The 17,536-nt window shown below is 34.9% G+C and overlaps 1 protein-coding gene across 26 annotated transcripts in view; it reads right to left on the bottom strand.

Annotated features, from left to right (window-relative positions):
* The window catches only part of Snap91 (synaptosome associated protein 91), a 124,896-nt gene that overhangs the window by 13,097 nt on the left and 94,263 nt on the right, over window positions 1-17,536 (bottom strand). For 14 of the 26 annotated variants that reach the window (XM_087188090.1, XM_087188085.1, XM_087188083.1 and 11 more), the window contains 5 exons: window positions 16,720-16,803; window positions 10,240-10,374; window positions 8,352-8,501; window positions 3,191-3,221; window positions 2,137-2,248 (listed from right to left, as the gene is read on the bottom strand). In XM_087188090.1, coding sequence (XP_087044216.1) covers window positions 2,137-2,248; window positions 3,191-3,221; window positions 8,352-8,501; window positions 10,240-10,374; window positions 16,720-16,803 — 512 coding nt within the window. The remainder of the gene's footprint in view (window positions 1-2,136; window positions 2,249-3,190; window positions 3,222-8,351; window positions 8,502-10,239; window positions 10,375-16,719; window positions 16,804-17,536) is intronic. The other 12 variants (XM_087188087.1, XM_087188093.1, XM_087188097.1 and 9 more) reach the window with 2 other exon arrangements.

The raw sequence follows: 17,536 nt of genomic DNA, 5'->3' as shown, positions 1-17,536 counted from the left end.
ATATCTAGAATAAAATGTTTATGAATAAACTTAACAAAGGGAGTGTAAATTTGTACACTGACAACTATAAAACATTGCTGAAAGAGATTAAAGAACTAAATAAATGTTAAGACAATCTTGTGTTCATAGACAGGAAGACATAAGATTGTTAAGATAGCCATAGGTAAACATCAAAATTTCAACTGGCTGTTTTTGGAAAAATGGACAATCTGAAACTAAAATTTATGTAGAGATGCAATGGTAATCAGAATATCCAAAACAGTCTTGAAAAAGAACAAATTTGGAGAATTTATACTTTCTAGTTTCAAAACTTAAGTTATATCAATGAAAACATTCTGGTCCTGGCATAAGAAAAAGCATAGAGATCAACAAAACAAAATAAATAGTCTGGAAACAAATCCATACACTAAGGCCAGTTGATTTTTATATAGGTATTAAGAGCAATTATTCAAGAAAGAATAGTCTTTTCAACAAATGATGCTAAGACAACAGGATTTCCACATGCAAAATAACTTTGATCTTCATCTCCCACCATATACAAAGGGAACTCAGGTCAAAGACATAATGTAAGAGATAAAATGCTTAGAAACACATGTGAAAAACTTTAGGAGCTTAATTGGGCAAAGGTTTCTTATAACACCAAAAGCATAAGCAAAAAAATTAGGTAAATGGGAATTTGTCAAAATGAAAAATTTTGTGCAACGAAGGAAAGCATAAAGAAAATGAAGACAGCTCACAGAATGAGTGAAGATACTTGCAAATCATGTATCTGTTAAGTACCTACATGTACTATCCAGAATGTGTAAAGATCTCTTAGAACACCATAAACAACAAAATTACAAAATGGGCAATGGGTAGCAAAATGTGATACCCCCAAATATGTCAGTTGGCATTAAGATTATTTCAAGTTTAAGGAAATTTAAAAACATATTGATCAAGAATTTCTGCAAGTTCATTTTGTTCTGATAACTAATAACACTCGTTCTCTTTCATGGCCTTAAATCCTAGTGGTATAATTCAGGTTTGGTACTGTAAATAGTCCACCACTTTGAAATGGTGTGTAAAGAGTGAATCAGAAATGTAATCTTTGTTGTTATTTTCTTTTCTTCTCAAATATTTTACTGAGATAAAATTCATAACATTTCAATTCACCATTTTAGTAGTTTTTAAATGTACAAGTCAGTAATCTTTAGTATATTTAGAATGTTGTGCAATCATAACCATTATCTAATCCCAGAACATTTCAATCAACTTTCCCCAAAACAACATAAGCCCTTCCAATTTCCTGCTCCTCAATTCCCTAGCATCCAATAATTTACTCCCTACTTGTGGTCTTGCCTATTCTGGACACTATATCTAAACAGAATCCTATATTATGTAGTTTTTGTATCTGGCATCTTTCACTTAGCATAGCATTTACATTCTAATTTATATTAATTTAATTCAATGCATGTTCTGCTGTGGGAGTGATGGTTAAGAACTAATTAAGGAAGCAAGGAAAGGATGGTACCAAGTGAGCTTCAGAGATGGGTATGATTTAGACAGGTGGAGGTGGTAAGCAAAGGTGGAAAATTACAAGTGAGCCTGGGAAACAGACTTGCCTAGTTTTACTAAATATAGGAATATAGGGAAATTTAAAATATAGAAATTAAACCTATATAAATGTATTAAAAAATATTATATTAGTAGTTTCAATTTTTAAATGGTGAGCATAGGTAATAGGGTTTTAAATCAAGATTTCACTTATGCAACTGGGTAGAAAACTGCCCAATATTTCTGGTAAGCAAAAAAGTTTTCATTACTTATTAAGACAATCAGGAAATTTGGGTAAGAAATATGATAAACTATATAATGATCAATGATATTAAATGCTATGGAAAAAGAATTTCCATAATTTACAAATTAAAAGAGGCAAAATATTATTTCAGAATATTGAAATAAAATAGGTCATAATTTTTATTAAATATAACACCAATGGAATTTGTATTTCAGTAAAATTTGCATGTTGCTTATATTTTTTCAATGTGGATTAATAAGTACAGCTTCAGTAGCCAATTTAAGCAAAATGCACTCTGCTCTATACACTTGGAAACTGGCAAACTACCCACACTGCCCTGGCCTCTGATGGCTACGTACCAAAGGTGCACTTGGTGGGACACCTGCTGACCATGTGGCAGGTGTTACTTTTGGCTGCCAGTTGGCTCCACCAGTCAACTTTTTCTCTCCAGCATTCCACTGAAGATCTCCCCTAAAAGCACATAAAACAAACAGATAGACAAGAGCAACAAGCTAATTAGAAAAAAAATGTGGGGTGTGGCTCTTTGGATCCATTTATTTGGTTTTAGAAGGAAACTACTGAGTCAATTGGTAGTTAAGAGAGTAGGCTAAAATTTACTGGGAGTATCACCATATTGTATCTAAGAGATTTTAAACTCATTTGAAAAAAAAGTCATTTAGAGTTTGGATTTCAATGATAACAGGGATTTCCTATCAGCTATAATAGGAAAATATGACAAGATTCAACTAAATTCCTTACTCATCACAGAAAGTTCCAAATAATATATTATGAATATCATACATTTATATTTTGCTGAATTTAAGATGCATTGGTGATGGTATGTTTTGTTTTGTTTTTGATACGGGGGATTGAACTCAGGACCTTGCGTTTGCAGGCATCGGAACCACTGAGCTAAAATCCCTGGCCCCCTAGTGATGGCACATTTTGGATTTTAGAGTGTTTAACAAATGTTTCACGTGATTGTATCATGCCTACAACCTGACTTCCAGTGATTGTAAGACAATACCTAACACCATACACCTAACAACATACATTGTTTATTATTCTCACCATCCTTCCTTAAAACAGATACTCTGTAAAAAAAATTTTAAAATCAATGTTATCTAGGAATATTATAATGAACCTAGAATTTAAATTTGAGATACTCAAATCACAATCCCCAAATATTTCTATATACCACACTGACACTGAAAGACTGAAACAGATTATTCCTTTTCATTGTAAAACAACAGTGGAGATTTCAGTAATATAACAGCCAAAATAAAAAAATATATAAACCAACTTTGAAATTATCTAGCCTAAGAATGAATAATGTACTCCAATAAGTACAATGCTTGATAGTCTCCAATAAAAATACTGTCAGAAGGAAACTAGATAATTTAAAACACTTACTTTTTTGATGTGGTGCCAGAAATTCCAAGATCTATAAATTTATAAAATAAAAAGAATGTAAACTTTTATATTCACCTTATGTAACATTCAAGAAATCAAAGAATTCGAGATTTAGAAAATTTCCATATTTTGTTTATGAATGACTAAATTCAGTTACACAAAAAAGAAACTGTTAGGAAATATAACTATTAATTGAGATTTTCTCTTACTTCATATCAGACTTAAGGCTCACGTTTTTATGTGAACTGGTACCCAGGAAAAGAGTAGACCTAACAGGCTTGAAATTGCTATCTTAGAAAGGATTGTTAGGCTGATGTCTGGGAACTTGGCTAGTAGAAAGTCCTCTATATTGACATAAAACTTTCTTTACATGATAACTAATGCTAACTGTACTGTTTATACAAACATTGTAAGCTATGCTGAACACATGCCTTCTTCCCACAAGTCTGGAATTTTGATTCATGCCGGGCAGAGAGTGCCCATGAAATCAGCAGTCAATAAAACCGCCAGGTGCAGAAATTCTCAAGGGCTTCCTTGGAAAGAAACATCTCATCCATGCTACTGGATTCTTGTTGTTGGAGGAAAGAGTGTGCCTATCTCTTCACGGGAAAGAGAGAATACAAGGAGTTGGCATGTGGATTCTTCCAGACTCAAGCTGGGAACCCCCACACATATGGCTTAATGATCTGCTCTAATCTCAATTCATTGATTACTCTGGCAAAGAATTAAGGAGCCCTATGGTAAGTATTGCTCTAGGCACTTGGGACACATCAGGGAAGAAAACAGTCAATGATCTCTGTCCAGAAGGAGCTTGCTGTATTCTAATGGTGTGAGAGAGGTGAGAAACAATGAAATAACAAAAAGTAAATTACATAGGCTGCTAGACGGTGATATGGAAGACCTAAGGAAAACTGAAAAAAAAGAGGTTAAGGTGGGATGGAGGGTGCTTCAGACAATATTAAAGAGGGTGTTTGTGGAAGGCCTCAAGGAGAAGGTGAGACTTGCACAAAGCTGAGTAGAGAGTGGGGAAAAGCTTGCTAGGCTAAGACAGCAGTCAGTACAAAGGCCCCAATCCAGCATATAGAGCTGATTTGTTGAGGATGATGTTAATATTTATTTCTTGCCAAATCTTGGTATGACAAAATAGATAAGGTATATGATAACTAAAAACCACACATAAAAATTATTATACATAATTTTAGACACATTGTTGGAGACAGCAACTTGGTTTGTTGCCAGGCTGGCCTTGAACTCCTGGGCTCAAGTGATCCTCCTGCATCATCCTCCCAAGTAGCTAGAACTTCAGCTGCACACTATCATGCTTCGCTAGTTATTTTTGTTTGTAAAAGATAAAGAAACTTCATTTTTAATATTTTCAAATAGACTAAAAAACTAAATCTATATATATTAAACAATTAAAAAACAAAACCAAATATGCCTACTAATGTTAAAAGGAAAAAATAAGCATAACTGTATCGCAGATGTGAATACATGAATCCTTTCTCCAATTCCTGTGGCAGATGGGAATGCCAAGCCTAGACCTGGGCCTTTGCCGCAGCCAGATGCCTGAGAAGAAGGCTCTGAGTGATTAGTGTGCAGAAGGTTTACTATGGAAGAGAACATTTTACATGCATCTTATTAGTACATTCTACCTTTATAGAATGTTCGGTTTTAATATGGCATTTTCATATATGCATATATTTTGATATTTTCTATCTTCCTATTACTCTCTCTCGTATGTCCATCATCATTCTCTTATAATCTTTTCCTCCTAATAATAATCTCCCTTCTACTTTCATGTCGTCTTTTTTAGATTACACATACTAAGGAAAACATGAAATATTTGTCTTTCTGAATCTGGTTTGTCTCATTAACATGATTATCTTCAATTCTGCTCATTGTCTTGCAAATGACATAATTTTGTTCTTTATAGCTGAATAGTATTACATTTGCCATTGTGGTTTTGACTTGTACTATCCTGATGGCTGATGATGTTCAACATCTTTCCATGTAATTATTTGCCATTTATATATCTTTTTTTTTGAAAATATCTATTTGATTTTTTTCAATTTTTAAATTATGCTATATTTTTATTATTGAATTGTAAGAGCTCTATAATCAAGATACAAGTCCTTTATAATATATGTGCTTTAGGAATACTTTCTCTCATCCTAGGGTTTTCTTTTCACTTTCTTTTCTTTTTTTGTGTGTGGGACTGGGAATTGAATTCACATGTGCTTTACCATTGAACTACATTCCCAGCTCTTTTTACTTTGATTCAGGGCCTTGCTAAGTTGCCCTGGTTGGCCTCAAACTTGTGGTACCTCTGCTGCAGCTTTCTGAATAGCTGAGATTAGAGGTGTGTGTGCTCTTTTCAATTTCTTTTTTTTTTTTTTTTTGGTACTGGGGATCGAACTCGGGTCCTTGCACTTGCACAGCAGGCAGCAAAACCACTGAGCTAAATCCCCAGCCCTCTTTTCAATTTCTTGATATCACCTTGATAGGTCTCCCACCACCTCAGCAGCTATTATGTATAGTAGCTGCCCTCTTCCTATGGTGCCTTGCCCCTTCCCCTGTGTGACATCATGCCAAGATGGTTGCTCCCACCAAAGAACAAACCCTTCTTCCCAGCATGCCCCTGTTCCCACCTAGAGAGTAACCTAATACTCACTCACCTCCTACCACCTAGTGACATCACCAGCTCCTCCATTCCCTAGTCACTACCTCAGTCAACCCCGCCTCAGCCCCTACAAGCCCCACCCCAGTCTCTATAAAAGACTCTCCCTGCCCCAGCCATATTGCTTTTGTCTCTCCTTTGTTCAGAGACAGCCCGGCAGATCTATTCCCCTAATAAAGGCTTGTTGTGGCCTGGTCTGGTCTTGGTCTTCGGCCCTTTTACCTGACACACCTGTGCATAAAAGTTTTAAAATTTTGATAAATTCTTATTAATTTTTTATTTTCTTTGACTGCTTGTGTTTAGGTATTGTATCTAAGAAGTCACTGCCTAATCTAAGGCTACAGGGATTTATATATATATATTTTTTTTGGTACCGGAGATTGAACTCAGGTCCTTGCGCTTGCACAGCAGGAGATGAAACCACTGAGCTAAATCCCCAGCCCCTCCAGGGATTTATATTTAAGTTGTGTTCTTAGAGTTTCATAGTTTTGTCTTTTACATTTATATCTTTGATTCATCTTGAATTGATTTTTATGGATAGTTCAACGTTATCCTTTTGCATGAGACTAATCAGTTGTCCCAGTAAAAGTTTTTGAAAAGGCTTTTTCCCTCATTAAATGGTCTTGTCACCCTTGTCTAAACTGATGTGACTACATATGTTTTCTTATCTGTATATGGGAATAGTACTACTGATATTGTAAATGGCTTTGTTGAGAACATTAAACTAGACTATATATGCCATATGCTTATTATAATGCCTGCTCTGTATAGGCACTCAATAAGTGGTAACCATTGTTACTCTTATTGAAAACAATCACTGAAACACTTTTTATTCAAAACAGTAGTGATTTATAACAAAGCTTAAATGATTTATTCCCAAAACCTAAGATGCTTACTATAAAAAAATTTAATTTCCTAGTTTCCTAGGATATTAGTATCTAAATAAAATCTGATCTGATGTTCACTGTCCAGTAATAAGTACCTGAAAAATAGTTGATCATATTTTAGAAGTAACAATTTTGATTTTATCCTCACATATCAATCACTTCTGGTTTTAAGGACTTATTAAACAGTATTTTAAATATCAGACATTAAGTTTCATCATTGATGGTTCCTAATCAGCATATAGTAAATACCACTTGTTCAGTTCCTAGACTATAGAAAGACTATTCCAAATTCAGACTCAGTATTTGCATAAGATATTACTAGTATCTATGTTGAAAACTTTTTGATTGTAGAAGTTTTGAAACTGGAAAACATGAGTCCTCCAAATCTGTTCTTATTTTTCAAGATTAGTTATTCCTCTAGTGGGTTTACTTTTTTTTTTTTTTAGCTGAGATAGTTCTCAAAGATGGTTAACAGCTGAGGGCTACATGCCGATTAACTCAGTAACAGGAGGATGAGTTATTTCTGAAGGGGGATTTGGTGGCATATTATAGTATTCAGCAAAAGCTATCTCTTGGAGAGATTAAATTTTAGAGTAGGAGGAAATATTCAATTAATTTCTTCATGGGTATCACGAAAGCATTTTCATGGATGTCCAGAACAAGGGTAATGAATAAGAAACATAAAGTGCATACACAAGAAAATATATAGGTAAATATATCTGGGTCCATGATCTGCTGAACTTCTCATACTGTTTTTAGTCATTAAAGTTATCTGTAATATTAAGCCTGCTCATTTTAAACATTCAGAGACACAAAGCCAATTTTTATAATATCTGTCTGCTAGGGCTCTCTCCTTCATTTACTCAGTTCTGGTTTTCTGATTCCTTCATGTTCTCTGAATTTGCCAGGAAATCTTCTGCCCCAGTGTCTTTGCACTGACTAATTCTTTTGCCTGCAAATGTTCTGCAGATAACCACATGGTTCACTCCATTACCTTCCAATCTTTGCTCAAATCTTACCTGTAGAATGAGGCTTACTCTAACTCCTACCTGCAAGCTTCCCAGCAACCCTTTGGCTGTTTTGTTTCCTCTTCATGGCAATCATGACTAAACATACTATAGAATTTATTGTTTACTGTTTTTCTCTGCCCTTTTCTACCATAAGGATAGAATTTTTTTTTGTCCACTGATTTATCTCTAAAGCTTGGGAGAATGCCCAGTATGCAGTAAAATATTTGCAGAATGACTGAAATGTGCATATTTGTACTGCATTTAACATAAGTTACCCTCTATTGTTTTCAAATGAAATGGAGAATAAAGAACTTACTACACATAATGTATTTCCTTCCATACCTGAATAAGCTCCTTAATGAACTCTTTGGTAATTTAGATTTAAAATGGCATAGGTATCCTATGAGACAATGGAATAGCAACTGTTTGCCTTCCAATGAATTCTGCTGGGTAAAATACCAAGTATTTATATCCATTTCTCAATATACTTACCTGCAAGCAAAACCAGAAACAACACAAGTGAAAAAATAGAAAAAAAACAAAAAACCAGCTCACATGTTTCAGTTGAAGAAAACTAGATTACTCACTGCCTACTAAGCTGGCAAGAGATGAATCAAGATCACTCCCAAGGGCTTTGCTGGCTGCCATCGCGGGACTGGGTGGTACCATTGAGAGAGGTGCAGGCTGCCCAGCTGGTGCCATTGTTGGCATCAGAAGATCACCTAGACCATCAAACACTGGAAATCAAAAAGACAAGGTTCAGAATAATTGAAAAAAAAGACCATATGCAAAATTTAGAGAGACATTGTCTTTTAAAAAATTATGAAACAAATGAGTATTCACTCTTATAGAAGAAGGCATGTAATTTACACTTTTTGTGACTAGAATGCCCAGAACAAGTCTACATATGTCTACTTATAAAAGTATGAAATATTAATGAACATGAGAAAAAAAGAAAGCTGTATAATGTACAGAAAAGAGAACAAAATTGGGCTGCAATTCAGCTGCACTTCTCAGTAGCTGTATGGTTTTGAAAAAACTATTCTCTGAACGTTTTAGCTTTCTTATTTGTATATGTGAATAGTAATACTACTATTGTAAATGGCTTTGTTGAGAATATTAAACTAGACAATATACGCCATATGCTTATTATAATGCCTGCTCTGTATAGGCACTCAATGAAGTGGTAACCATTGTTACTCTTATTGAAAACAATCACTGAAACACTTTTAATTAAAAATAGTAGTGATTTATAGCAAAGCTTAAATGATTTATTCCCAAAACCTAAGACGCTTACTATAAAAAATTTAATTTCCTAGTTTCCTAGGATGTTAGTATCTAAATAAAATCTGATCTGTTCTTTTTCAAGACATATCCTCAGTGGGCCAGGGATTTAGCTCAGTGGTTCTGCCACCTGCCTTGCAAGCACAAGGTCCCATGTTTGATCCCCGGTAACAAAACAAAGAAACAAACAAACAACAAAAACAAAAAAATCTCATCTGATCTTCACTATCTAGTAATAAAGTATCTGAAAAATAGTTGATCTTATTTTAGAAGTAACAATTTTGATTTTTTCCTCACATATCAATCACTTCTGGTTCTAAGGACTTATTAAACAGTATTTTAAATATCAGACATTAAATTTCATCATTGATGGCTCCTGTTGAGCAGATGATAAATACTACTTGTTCAGTTCCTAGAATATAGAAAGACTATTCCAAATTCAGACTCAGTATTTGCATAAGATATTACTAATATCTGTGTTGAAAACTCTTTGATTGTTTAATTTTATCAAAAACTATGCATATCTATCATAAACACTATGATGAAGTAATTCTAAAGTAAAAAGGACAGCATTTAACTAGGCACTGGCAATAGAAGCAACCAAATTGTCAGGCAGAGGATATATTTAAGGTGTTTCTGAAACACATTTAATTGCCAAAAACTCACCAATTGAAAATTTGTAGTAAGGACCCAGCATGGGAAGAGTAGAATGGAAGAGAATACAAACAAAATGACAGCAGTAATGAGAGGTTAAAGGCAGGCAAAGAATACTGTTCGTGTCTCAACTTCATAAAACTGAGGGCCATGCAAGCTTTAGAGGGTGTAAGCAATAGCAGGGGAGTGTCCACATACTTAGATCCTACTCAAAGATTTAGTCCAAGTATTTGCTTTCCTTTTATCATCTCTAGAATATGTGCATGTAAGCTCACGCATACAGATGGTGTGCATGTTAAGCTAAGTTTCTGCTAAAAATAAGAAACAGAAAACAGAAAGGATTGCAGGTTATCCTTACAGTTACCAAAATATACTAGAAATTTTGATTTAAGTGATAGAGTAAGATTTCCTGAAGTTTTAAAACAGTTATCACTGAATATTTGCTTGTTGTAAATTTTTTTGAAAATATACTAACCTTAGGTGATACATTTTATCATCAGTACAAATGACAAGAACATTTGAAAATCACTTACTCACCTGATGGATCGAAGGAGCTGCTGCTAGAAGTTGAAGGCGTGGTTCCAAAAGCTGCCTCAAAATTGGGCTGCAGAAGGTTATTCTGAGCTGGAGTGACTGGTGATGGAGAAGGGGCCATGAAAGAACCCCCAAATCCTGAAGAAAATTTTCAGAAAAACATAAGCAAAAACAACTAATGGTGAGTAAAGCCCATAAAAACAGAGTCAGAAAAAGTTAAAGGAAATGGAAAAAGACATGAGTGCATGTACATTAGCAGTCAATGAAACTGGGGAGGTTTGTTTTTAAAAACAGTTTTTCAAGTATCTTCATATGCCATGTATTAATGAGATTTAATTTAGAGATAAGACAACATCCGAGAATATATACCCTTATTAAGAGACCCGTGGCTTCCAAATCTGTTATAATGGAATACATTAGGTAAAGAAAGTAGCAACAGTGTTAATATTCAGATAATTTTTATTACATTGATGTTTTACATTTCTTCAAATCACAATGCCAGAAAGCTAGAAAATATTTAGTTGCACACATTGACTTAGTATAATAAAATACAAATTAGAAAAATATGCATCAAATCTCCCTTAATATCTTGTTTATATGTTTTACCACCACTATTTCTACTGCCAACTCTAGGCCGCTCTTACCACTGCTCTCAGAATTCATAACAACTACCCAGGTGATGTCTTTAGTCCAGTCTAGTTTTTGCACTGCCACCAGAGTAATCTTTCTGAGTAGAAAATGTTAACAAAGCTGTTTCTCTAAAATATTTCATTGGCTCCCCATGCAAATCTCATCATAGAGCAATCACCCTTTTCTCTGTCTACTCACTAGCTCCTTCCCAACCCTGCAAACTAGGCTGCAGCTACAATCCACCAAACCCAGTGCCACATGTTAGCTTTGGGAGGACTTCTTTACCCTGATACAGCTACCCACTGCTGTCAGATGCACCCCACCCACACTCCCACATGCACAACATTGTTGTCTTGAACATATGGCACATAGCCCCATCATACAACTTTTTCCCACGATCCATCCTCAAATCCAAACCACAGGGATGACTTTCTGGGATCAAAAGCTTTGTCTTTTCTTCTTATCTTTTCCACTCATATTTAATTCAGCACAGTACCTAAAATACTAAGTTAATGTTTATTGAGTGAAGGACACTTTTGAGAAGGTAAGAGGATATCAAAGATTATTGAAAATTAACCAAATTTGCTTGAAGGCTGGAAGCAAATAACCTGTGAAAGAAATGATTTCTTAGTAAGATATGAGGTATTATGGTTTACATCTAAATGTCCTCCTATCATGTGTTCATAGGTGGAGGCTCTTGGGAGGTGATTGGATCATGGGGACATGATACACTTAGTTTATAGGTAAATGTGATATTGGGAGGTGAAGCCTCCTAGTCGGAAGAGGTGGCTCACTGGGGACATGGCTTGGAAGGGTGTATCTCCCCCACTTTTCCCTTTACTTGCTCTCTCTGCTTCCTGACTTCCATGCCATAAGCAAACTCCTCTGCCATGCTGCCCTGCTCTAGAGCCAGTTGACTATGGGCTGCAACTTCTACAAACTGTGAGTCAAAAATAAACTTTTCCTCCTTTAATTTGTGGTGTCAGGTACTATGTCCCAGAGACAAGAAAGTAACTAAGACACTAGGTAATTTTCTATTATAAAATAATTCATTACTACCAAAAGTCTTTGTTATACTCAGTTTGGGTATATGTTTCTTACAATTTTAGCCCCATCATCTCTTTTTCAAAAACAGCTTACAAAGACATAAAAGAATGGTTCAAAAATAAGACTATATTCCAATTTATAAAACCAATTTATAATTTCAAAAATAACTTCCACTAAAACACCAGTTATTTTCTAAAGGAGGCAGCAATAAGGTTCAATTCATGCTGTCCCTGGGAATTGACAGTGGCATGGTTTTAGGCCTTCCTTGTATACATATAAAAAGAATTGCAATTTCGAAAAATTGTTACTTATTAGAAAATGTTCTTTTTAAATTTCACAGTGACCACAGTAAGTGATTTTAGTATTTGAATGACATTAGCATCACTTGTAAATTTCTTTACTGAAGAAAGATACTCTCAAGATCAGTAAGAACTAATAAGATTTTGAAGATGGGCTAGAAATAATTATTTTTTTGTTTTTTCATTTTTTTTGTTGTTGTTGTTTTAGTACTGGGGATCGAACTCAGGACCTTGCACTTGCAAGGCAGGGGGCAGAACCATTGAGGTAAATCCCTGGCCCTAGAAATACTTATTTTTGAAGGGGTGTGACTGTTTTGGTTTTAGGGAGATATTTGGCTGTATTAAAACTGATTTTTAAAATTCATCTTACACATCAATTTGTAGTATGCTTGTGGTTAATTTAGGCAACTGTTATATTGTTTGTCTATCTTTGTTAGAATGAATGTTGAGATAACTGGCCTTGAAACAGTATCTTAAAACCTAGGTAAAGAAGGAACAGTATGTTCTAGAATCAAAGCATAATAAATAGTTTCAGAACCATCTAATTCAATCCTCTTTTTACATGGCTGGAAGAAGTGATTCAAAGAGAAGAAAACAAACCTAGCCAAGATTCAGTAGAAAGAGGAACAAGTGTGCATTTATACAGCACTAATTTTTTAGTAGTAATGAATTTCACTTAAAGGTAAGAATACATACATAGGTGAATAAATAACACTACTCCCTGAAAAAGTTTTTACCTTCTATAAGAAAGTAAAACGTAAATCTCACCATGTGCCAGGTAGTGTTTTATGCATTATTTTTAAAGTTGAACCATGTTAACCATATGCACTGCCTATATTTGACCATTTTGATTCTACAAAAACTGTAATTTCAAGTGGTTCAACCTTAAAACATACATTAGCTCATTTAATCCTCACAGCAACTCCACAAGGTTAAATGGATCAGAAAACTGAGGTCAGAGAAATAATTAAATAGTTTATTCAAGGTCATAAGTGGTAGATCCAAAATTCCACAGTATAATGCTGCAGAGCCTGGGCTTCTTACCAGTGTAGTACACAGCCTTTCCCCCACATCCAATAATAAGGCTGAAGCGTCTTGACCCTATAGGTTTATAAACTTGATAGAGATCTGGCAGAATGCCCTTTTCTATTACACTCAGTTCTTATTTGTTTCCCTTGGGTTTTTTCTTTTCAGAGACAGGGTCTCCCTATGTAGTTCAGGCTGGCTTTGAACTCACTATGTAGCCCAGGTTAACTATTTGCAGATAAACACTTCCACACATATTTCCCAGACATTTACATTCATTCCATTATGCTGAAGGTTATTTTATATATATATATATATATATATATATATATATATAAAATGTTTCAAATGTTTCAATTATTCTCAGTGGTACAATTGGTTGTTGATACATTCTACTTATTAAAATGGACCTGAAATAGTATTTCTGGGAGAACAAGTCTGAGCCTTTTGTCTGACACTTTTCAGGTCATTCCCTATATCTCTACAGGAGGATAATTAATTGGTACTCTGTAGACCTCCCATTTCAGTGAAGTTTTTTGCTTTTAATTCTGCTCCCAACATTTTTTGCATTTTAAATTTGGTTCAAGAAATTCTGGGGTTCTGCTAAAAATTATCTGAGTAATATAGTTAAGAGATAGAATGCAAAACTACAAAGGACCTCATAAGGCTGGTGCATATTGTTCTTTGTCTTTCGAATTAAAGATAGGATATGACATACTCCACCTTGATATAGATTTTCCTATAAGCAAAGCAGAGGGAAGTAGGAGAAACTAGCTCCCTAACTGAACCTAGTAATTTACAACTTTTTTCATCAAGATATAAGGTGAAGGGCCAGGGATTTAGCTCAGCGGTTTCGCCGCATGCTGTGCAAGCGCAAGGTCCCGAGTTCAGTCCCTGGTACCAAAAAAAAAAAAAAAAAGATATAAGGTGAAATAAGAATTGCCTGTCCCACATAGATAAGATTTGTCTAAGTAAAATTACTAGAATTATTTTGAAAGCAAACTAGACATTAACACTCATATATATATATATATATATATGCATATATTTGTCAAATATTAATCTACTCAAATAGAAAAAGAGAAATAAGGAAGTTTATGTAATATAAAACTTCCCCCACCATTGAAAGGATCTGGAGAAGATGTGGGGGATGTGCTTCATTTAGTTCCCATCTCATCCCTAGAATTGAATCTCTTGGTTCTGTCACTGACCTCTGACTTGGAATTGGATGGGAATATTCCCTTTTCCACAGGCTTTGCCTGTCTGCTCCAGTTCCTAGTGTTCTAGTGTTTATTTAGAAACACAATATTTCAGGTTCCAGACCAAAATGGATCAAGGGTAATGGAGCAGACAATGGAGCAGCACTGGCAATGGTGAACAATGCCTGGACAGCCTGCAAGGCTTCTATCTAGCAGGCGACAGCCCTCCACTTTGGTGTCTGTGGTAGGGTAGGGGATACCCAGTAAAGAAAGACATCTTAGAATTCTGGAGAAAGTCAGAGCATTTCATGTGCCATTTTACCTTAATTATAAGTTCAAAACAAAAGTTTATAATCAATAATCTCATTCCAATACCGAGAAGGAAGAAAAGCCAGGGTATTTAGCATTTTTGTTTCTCTCAACTAACCAGTGAGAGTTTATGAGATGCATTGCCTCTTACATTTTAGCTTCCAAAGAACACAGCACATCACAGTGGGGCTTAGGTTCTTAATAGCTCAAGAAAATACCAGCTGTCAGTCACTGGGATGAAGGGACTTATCAAACAAGAATGTCATATTTGATCAAGGAGTCTGGAGAGGATGGGAAAGACAAAAAAGAAGTGCTATTGTCCTTGGCAAAGACTTAACCAGAATGATGGAAGGAAAGGTTAACAGCTGGGCTGTCTCTACTTCCTCTAGTTTCTTAAAGAAAAATCAGACTTCAAGTCAAACATTCTGCAACTCTGAAGGCTGACAAAGGTCCTTTAGGATCTTCCATTACAAGTCCAAGAATACCCGTTCCTTAGCTTGCTACATTTGGTACTACTTATAATATAGGAGATATGGCTATACTTAAAAATTGGTACTAGTTACTTACACTATAAAGGGCCACATGACTCTCAGGTTATTTAGGCTGAGAGACTCTAGATATTATGGCTTCCCTATGTTGATGGGACATACACTGTCATCAGCCTTTTGCCAACCTAAAGACCAAAATGCATTCCTTGTGGTGACCTGGAGAAGGACAAGAGAAGCTGCATCTGAGTGTCTGAGGCTTCTGGGATGCCACTGCTACACTTCCTATTATGTACCCTTCTAAGTAAAATCAGAGAGATAAGTCTGCAGCATCTTGTGAATTCCACTGATAGTCTGAATTGAAAGTTACTACTTGTGTCTTACAACTGGCAATTTTCTAGGTTTCTTATTAAGCACACTTTGCCTTGCTCTCAAGGAAGACTGACACTTGATTTTTACTGTCTTTGAGTCTTTGAATTGTTCCCTTTCATTCTATCTGTTCTAGCAATGAGCAATGATCCAATGCAAATTGTGTCAATCTACTACAAACTGTGGCCCTGTTGAGCTGGGATCACTCTATGTATTTTCAGATAGATAAATTATCAGCTAGTTTTTTTTTTTTTTTTGGTTTTTGTTTTTGGTACTGGGGATTGAACTCAGGACCATGTGCTTGTGAGGCAGGCAGTGGAACAACTGAGCATTTATCCCTAGCCCAATTAACAGCTAGTTAAAAAAAAACAAATGACATATATAGCAGGGGCTTCAATTCAACATAGAAATCAGTAACAATTTCTCCTACAGTAATTCATATTTTCTTATATTTCTTAACTTTTATTTTTAAATTAATTTATTTTCTTCAGATCATTTTTAAAATTTGTACTTATTTGTAGTACATAATGTTTACATTCCTTGTTTGGCGTTGGTACATAATACATCTTAATTCCTTTTTTCATTCCTTTTCCTTCCTCTCTATCCTTTGATTCTCTTCCCCTTTGAGAAAGATCTATCTCCCCATTTCCTATTTTCTCTTTTATTTTTCTCTTTATTATACTTTGGGTTTCTCATGAAAGATAACCTATGCAATATTTAAGCTTATGTGTTTGACAAATTTCACTTAACATTATGGTCTGAAAGTGCCTCCATTTTCCTACAAATGATGCAAGATCATATATTGCAAAAGTAATTGTCAAACATCACAGCACATTTCCCCACAAATTCCTTCAAAACAATGAACACAGGGCCGGGGATTTAGCTCAGTGGTTCTGCCCCCTGCCTTCCCCGGTACAACCCCCCCCCCCAAAAAAAATGAACACAGACATTAGAAGCTTAAAACTGCCACATAGGTTTATATATAATGTCTTGCTTTTCAGTTTTGCATCTTGAAAGGAAAGAAAAAAATGAACCCTGTAATTTATGCAATACTTGTTACTTCTAGAAATAAATGCAAACTTAATTTCTACAGAATACCATTTTATTTTAGTTAATTACCAGCTAGTAGATCTGCCGATGCTGATGAACTAGAAGCAGCCTGGGGTGCAGGTTGAGGTTCAGAAGCACTACTTCCAAATGCATCTATCCATTATCCATTATGCAGCAAAAAAGTAAGACAGTGTAAACAGTAAGTACAGTAAGTAATTTAAGTGTTATGCAGAGACATGCAAAGACATGACATTTTGTATGGTGAATTTATCTCCTAGGGATATGTGAAATGATTGAGTTGAAATGAATTATGTTCTAAACAGTTTGTTCTCTCATATGAATTCTAAAATATTTAGGAATTAACCCTTCTTTGTAAGATTAAATTCTTTTTCCTCCTTATGAATAAATCTTTGGACTAAATCATGTCATTTATCAAAACAGGACTAAACTTTAAAAATTTTTACCAAAAGTAAAACAGAATCTTCCCATTTAGGACTCTTTTAAATTTTTAAAAACAATTAATGAACCTAAATGAAGCTCTACATGTACCTGTATATAAAGATTCAGTGTTTGGGCACTTCAGGACTCAAGTTTTAGTCCTCTAAGTGTCAGAAGCTGTGACATCTTTGCACCTGTATGTACTCATCATGACATATACTATGCCACTGAATACCAAGTATTCAATGTAAGTATAACTTGTAATGCATGGTATTTTAGCCCAAAGCCATACACATTTATGGGCATTCATGAAGTCACTTTAAGTATTTTTTCCTAAAAGCTTACTGCTAAAAGACACCTTTAGATACATTATCCAAATGAGTAGTTGAAGAGTAAATTCAATACATCATGCTGCTTTCAGATAATATCCAAAGGAAGAAGAGAATGC

This window comes from Heterocephalus glaber, unplaced genomic scaffold (assembly GCF_053883595.1).
Source record: "Heterocephalus glaber isolate CG9 unplaced genomic scaffold, H.glaber_assembly_v1.0 deba00001523, whole genome shotgun sequence".
Classification (NCBI taxonomy): Eukaryota; Metazoa; Chordata; class Mammalia; order Rodentia; family Bathyergidae; genus Heterocephalus; species Heterocephalus glaber.
The sequence above is the reverse complement of the archived record's forward strand: the minus strand, read 5'-3'. Positions and strand labels throughout refer to the sequence as shown.